Source organism: Triticum dicoccoides, chromosome 5A (assembly GCF_002162155.2).
Source record: "Triticum dicoccoides isolate Atlit2015 ecotype Zavitan chromosome 5A, WEW_v2.0, whole genome shotgun sequence".
Classification (NCBI taxonomy): domain Eukaryota; kingdom Viridiplantae; phylum Streptophyta; class Magnoliopsida; order Poales; family Poaceae; genus Triticum; species Triticum dicoccoides.
The window spans coordinates 50,397,885-50,404,981 of NC_041388.1; the positions used below are offsets into that span (position 1 = coordinate 50,397,885).

Sequence of the window (7,097 nt, forward strand, 5' to 3'; positions counted from 1 at the left end):
GGGGGTAGCTGAGGCGGAGCGGGCTGCGGCACGAGGGTCTCCTCCCATGAAATTTTAGAGGGGGGGGGGGGCAGGCAGATTATACGGGAAGGGTCATCTTCCCAGAAACATGAAGGAACTTTGGAAAGATATATGGAATCCAGTAAAAACCGAGTTTACAGGAGTTGTTGAAGGGCTATTTTTGGCTCAAGTCCCCCTTAAACGGTATTTTTTCAGTGAGCTATTAAAGATGATCAAAATGGATCGATACTCTAAGATCTATTGTATCTCTAGCTTCGCGGCCGTGGCCCACTATCTCTTTTTAGGGGATCCGTGGCCCACGCTATCTAAGGTAGCTACTTTGCTTGCAGGCTAGCTCTTGCCTTACTTCAATTTTTTCGCTAGCTTCTCGCTGTTGTTGGCTAAGAAAACTAGCTCTCGGTTTTTGGTAGATTTGAAAAAAAATCAGGAATTAAAAAAATGTTCACAATTTTAAAAAAAGTTTATGAATTCAAAAATGTTCATGAAGTCAAACAATATATTTCAAAAAGTTCATGAATTCAAATAGAAGTTAACCATATGCTATTTTCGCTTGCCACTACTACCTTGCCAAAATAAGATTTTATTGTTTTTTAAGAAAAAAAAAACAACTCCCCTTTTTGGGTTTATTTCGCTCGCACTGGTTTTCAACATGTGTTCTGCCCGCTTAGCATGGATGCACTACTGCGTTATCTTCCCTTGTTTATCAGAATATATTTTAGGTTTCTTGATTTCTTTATTTATTTCATCGAATCATGATCAATGTCAAAGGGAACAGGGCGATGAGGTGAGTGTTTGGAGGGAGGGGCGGGTGATCTTGTATTCTTGCTGGAATTGATTATGTTGGTCATGTCATGGATTGGATGCGTCAACAGCACAGCTGCTCTGCAGGCAGAGGACACAAGGGGATGCGTCTATAACTTGGTTGGGATTCAGAGGCTACTTGCACGTGACACCAAATGGGTTGCGGTGATCACTCCGGTAAATGATATTCAGAAAGGAAGCTTGTACATAGGTGGTTGCGGCTACAATTTCTGTTTTTAACCATTTATTTCTTAATATAACACATGGACTATACAAGTCATTGCCTTATCAACTTATGCAAACTTCAGTTTTACCTCCCAGGAAACCACACATTTATGGTCATTTACTTACAAAAGGCAAAAATTTCAACTCGTGCACTTGGCATTGGAATCTAGTGCGGGAGCCATAGGTGCCATGGGCCACACAAACAATTCCCAAAATAAAAATAGTAGTTTATCTAAATATTACATGTTTAATTTAGTCTTGCCTAATATCTCAACAAACATGATATCATCATTTTCATATTTTAATGTATTTTTAAAAATGAATTTAATGTTATGATCCCCACAAATGATTTGCAAAAAATAATAGTACTTAATATAAATGAATATGTTGCATTTAGCTTAGCCCAATCTGAACAAATAGCTTCTATTTTCTATGTTTTTTTCTGGTGATGTTTAAAATGTGAATTTGATAGGTCTTAATTTTTCAACTTGATAACATTATCGATGACAAAAGAAATGATATGTTCAAAGAAACTACAAAAAACATGCTGAGCTATTTAGTTATGTTGTTGAAACAAAACAAAAGTTATTCTATCTTTACAAGTAGATGCACTTCTTGCCAAACTAGTGCTGTTCTTGATTTTGCTGGTGAACATTGCAAGGGTGTTCTTCCGAACATAATGAAGAACATATATGTTCAAAATTGTATGAATGGTGGTTGTTTAAATATTTGTTCAGATTGGGTTTAATGGCACATTTGAACTAGCTTGCCTTTAATAATACATTTGAACTAGCTTGAGTTTAATAATACATTTGAACTATTTTTAAGTTTAAAATGCGTTTGTGATACTTTAACTTGTGCGAAGCAGTCGATTTAGTACTCTAATCCAAAAAAGCATGTATATCTCTCTAAGCTCCATGGAGACAACTTTTTTTCGAAAAGGAAGCTCCATGAAGACAACTAAACTGTGTATTTCTAAAAGGTGGTTTTCCCTTGGCGTTGCACTTTTATTTGATCTATATACACAGGACATGTCTCCCCTTGGGTTAATTTAATTTAATTAATCTTCTTTTCCTTCAAAGAAAGTACCCTGTTTTATCGCATGTTTCCTTCCTCTAGCTCCAAACTCCTCACATTTGTTCATCAGGTGAGGTGTTTTGGCACAAAGCAAACAGCAAACTGCCCACGTCAAGAAAATACAAGGAGGCTTACTTTAGTAGTACATAATCCTTCTACTTGGAAGAAATCATGAAATCTTCTCTTGTAAGATCTCACCACCATCATATAAAGTTTCTCGTGCCATCTTAGCTAGCTGCAAACTCTCCTCCTTTGCTTCTTCTTCCTTCTTGACCCCGCAGATGAAGCCAGTGGAGTAAACTAAGTAGAAACAGAGCAGACCAAAGGAGACACTGCACTGACAATGTCACAGCACTAGAAGCAGCATAGCTGAGCTAAGCTAAGCCAGTGGCGGCAAGAGTGGCAATTCTGGTCATGGTGGCACTCGTTGCCATGACAAATTTTTGCAAGTACTTGAAACTTTTTGTCAATGTTTGTAAAAAAATGATTTTAAAATGCTTTTAAAAGTAGCATTTTCAGAGTTTCGCTTTTGTTTTTTTGTTTTTCAATTAAGCTAGCCGTTGTTGTTTGGAGTAGCGGATCCCAAGAAGACGCCCCACTTGGGCTCGCCGATCTGCGCGCCGCCGGCCGGCTGGTCCACCGTCGTCGTCCTGTCGAGCCCTGCGCTGGCGACGGCGGGGACCCTGGGCTCCGCCGGCACCGACGACGGCTGGGCCGGCACCCTCGGCCTGACACGGAACGGGTTGAACAGCGAGGCCCACACGCTGAGCTGCTCCTGTCGGGTCACGCCGACGTACGGCGGCACGAGCGCCGGCATCCCCGGCCCGGCGAGCGCGGGCGGCGCGCCGGCCATCCACGGCATGGACGCGCCCACGGTCGCCGCAGGGAACTGGTACACCCCCGGGAACCGCAGGCCGCCGGTCAGCGCGGTCGGCAGCGGCAGGGGCAGCCACTTCCCGGCGCCGAGGGCCTCGTCCCCGCGCTCCCACGTGGCAGAACCATCCGGCGACGCCGCCGACACGTCCATCGCCATATCCGCAGCCGCCGCCGCCGGTGCCACGCCGGCAAATTGGTCCCCATCCAGCGGCCGCGCCGCGGCCATGCCGTGGGCGAAGACGAGGCAGAGCGTCGCGGCGGCGACGAAGGCGCGGTGGCGGTCGACCATCGTGGAGGTCGGTGGTACGTCACGTCACGCCACGTCGAACTCTTCGCCGGTGGTACGCCTTGTCCGTGGTGCTGCATTGCCGGGCTCTTCCAGGCCGTATATGTACAGCTCATGGGGAGGTTTAGGTTATGGTTTGTAGTTGTACGCTGCACACGCATACATGCATGCAGTGTTTGTTGGGGAGCTGACTGCTGACCAGTGCTTGAAGGTGTTAGCAATGGCGATGGAGGGAGAGAGGGGTTAGCTGATGGTTCGGTTGGGCCATGCCATGTTCGTGATTGTGAGTATTTATTTTGTTCTCTTTTTAAAACACCAGAATTGAAGTTTAATCATGATACATGATACATGGTGACATGGTATAAACCTCATCTACAACAAACAACTGCAAAAGCACTGTTCTATGCTCTATAGCACTCCCTCTGTGACTACATACAAGACGTTTTTTGCAGTGACGGCGGAGGCCCGTTGGCACAGGGACGGTCTCATTTTGGCGAGTGACGTTGGATGCAACAATCATTTGGTCGAAACTGAATGCATGTAGGTTTAATGTGATGCAGAATGTCAGAAACTCGCTAAGACCAGTTGCGGCAATCTACAAGGAATGCACATTCTTGTGTCCAGTGGCGGAGGACGAAAAAATTTCTAGGTGTGGCGACACGCCGCGGGGACGTATCTGGTGCACCAGGGCAATTGGTGCTACCGGTGCACCGGACCCCGTTGCACATTCAAAACTGTTTTAAAAATTTGGAAAAAATTTCGTGTATTGATACAACATCAAAGTATCTTGTCACAAAATTTAAATCAAAATTTGAAATATTGCCCAAGATACAAAAATGAAAAATTTGACATTAATGTGCTAATGGGCCAAAACTAAAGCCTAACTTGTGTTATGTACTATTGACTGTCAAATGTGTCATTTTTTAATCTCGGGCAATGCCTCGAATTTTGATTTAAATTTTTATGACGACATACATTGATGTTGTTCTAATGCACTAATTTATTCCGGATTTTTTCCCCATATTTTTGAATGTTCAATGGAGGACCGGTGCACCGGTAGCACCAATTACCTCAGTGCACCAGATACATCCTCGAAAACATGAAGGTTTCGCTAGGGTTGTTGCGTGCGCCGGAGTGCATCTTGGGTCGCTGGGCTGGCTTCGTGCGGTGTGGGGCGATCGGTTCAGTATCGGTGGTTCAAGGCCTCATGGGCATGTGTCTGCGTGGCCCATTCCAGTAAACAGTGACTTTCCTAGTGATACGACAAGTCAACGAGGCAACGAGTATAGCCAGCCAGCCGATAGCACGTTATGCGTAGGTATACATTTTCTTTTGCACCGCATCAAGGTATGGCGGCTGCCACCCCTCGCCCACCGGGGTCCTCCGCCAGTGCTTGTGTCACAATGTTAATTCAGTTAGTTTTTATCGCTGTCCTAGGGAAGGCAATATGGTGATTGATGTGTTGGCTAGTAAATCGAAGGACTCGCAAGCTAATGTTTGGCGGTCAGAATCGTGATTTACTATTTGATGTGTTATCAAACGATGTATTCTTGTTTTTTATGAAATATAAACAACAACAATGGCAATACCTCACAGATAAAAATAAGCACTCACCTACAACGCTCCGAGGTGGGCCGACCCACTGATTTAGTTCTAGTGGTTCTCTATTCTTGGGTTTTTTTGGTGGCCTACGATATTTTTTTGCCATTTGTTTCTCTATAGCACTGGTTTTATCCTCTTTTTTTGTTTCTCATTTTCTTCGTTACACATTAATTTTTCTATTTCTTATTTCCATCTCTTTTATTTAATTTTCTTTATTTTATTTTGTTTTTATTTATTTATTTTTCTTGATTTCTGTTTTCCTTCTCGTTTTTTACTTCTATTTTTAATTTTTAATTTATTTTTTACTTATGTTTATTTTCACTTACTTAAAAAGTATGTTTTTTGTAACACGAAGAGTGATTCTTTTTAATAAACTGTGTTATCATTTTTTTTCGTTTTCCTGAACTATTTTTACGTGTCATGAACAATTTCTGAATGGTACAAATAATTTTTTATAGGTCATAAACAGTTTCGAAAAAAATGTGAACATTTTTTTACATTTCATGGTTTTTAAATGTGTAAATATTTTTTTTGAAAATGGTACAAACATTTTGAAATTTGTCCTGGGTAATTTAATAAAAACACGTGAACACTTTTTCTAAGTAGCGCGCGCAATTTTCCAAATACACATCAGACACTTTTAAGATGTCGTGAACATTTTATCCAAAAACAAAAGCCACGTGTATCAATAAATTGGCTTGTCGTGTATTTCAAAAGTGTTCATCATGTATTTTCTAGATATGTGAATATCTGTAGAAGACGTTAACACCTCTTAAATTTTGAAGTAACATTATATATATACATACAAACTGCCACTCATACCAACTCGCTAATAGCAAGGTATAGTGGGAGCTCCAATCTATCGGTAATTGCGATAGACTGTCCAGCATTCGCATAGGGTTTTTTTAGACACGGCATTTGCATAGGTGGATAGTGTGCTCACGTGTGCTGGCCCATGTGGCGCAATGCGCTGTGCAAGCACTCCTACTGTTTTTTTCTCCCTTTTTCTTGTTATGGGATTCCGGAAAACACAATATTATTTATTTATTAAAAAAATTAAGAATTCTCCTGAAAAAAGGGCATTGTTTTATAATTTATTTATTTTTGCATAAAATACATGAACATTTTTTGAAGAGATGCGAGAAGATATAACGCACCCCACAACATGGTACATTTATATCTCACTTTCAGCAAGTCACAGGTAGTGCTCGCCCAGGTCGGTTAAGCATAAGCCGGCCCACTACAGTACACTAGTTTTGATTATTTGTTTTCTCTTTTCTAATGTTGTTAGATTCCTGCGTGGACCTTGAGGGTGTTTGGCTTCTTTTTCTCGGCTTTTGCACTTCGTCTTATATGGGATAGATAGGAGGGTTTTTTGGCTTATAGGCCAAACTTCAAAACCAAGAAAAATCCCAATCAAACACCTTGCCAGTTATGGTGTGAGCACATATGCAGCACACCTATATGGTGCAAATCCTCAAAAAGAATAAAAGAACTATAAAACATGAAAACAACCAATAGGCGCGTAGGCTAGAGAATCATGGCAATGCATACATGTACCTATGTATGGTGTTTGAAGCCGATGACAAATTTTAGTTTTCGAGGATAAATTTTGAGAACATCGAATGAATAGTTTTGAAATACAAAAAAATTAATAAACAATGAAAAATTCTTAAAATATGCCATGAATAGTTTTAAAATCTACGATGAACCTTTTATAAAAACAAAATGAATATATTTTTATACACAATGAAAAAATATTTTAAAAATATACTATGAACATTTTCTGAAAACACGGTGATCATTTTTAAGCATGATAAACATTGTCTTTATATACAATGAATAAAATTTCTAAAATACACAATGAATCTTTTTTAAATACACAATGAAACTATTTTAAAACACGCTGACCATTTTGTAAATATGTTCAAATCATTTTACAAAAATAGTTCGAATTTTTAGAAATTTTATGTTATTAAAAAGGGAAAAAATAGAAATAAGCAAAAGAAAACATGAAAAAAAAAAGAGAACGGAAAAAATCAGAAAAAAGGAAAAGTAGAAAGAATAAATACAAACCGGATTAACAACCAGATTAGAAAACTATACACAAAACTCCGGAAAAATCGCTTCAAATTGCTCCTGTGTTGGTAAACTACTGGGCATGTCCAGTTGCATCGCTCGGTAGGCGATAAATGGACTCCCCTTTTCT

General features: G+C 40.4%; 1 protein-coding gene across 1 annotated transcript; it reads right to left on the minus strand.

Moving 5' to 3' along the window:
• Positions 1–2,677: 2,677 nt before the first annotated feature.
• LOC119299165 lies at positions 2,678–3,307 on the minus strand (the record flags this gene model as incomplete). Its single annotated transcript, XM_037576422.1, has 1 exon — positions 2,678–3,307. A coding segment is annotated over one exon (630 nt), but the record flags the coding sequence as incomplete, so codon positions are not given.
• Positions 3,308–7,097: the final 3,790 nt, after the last annotated feature.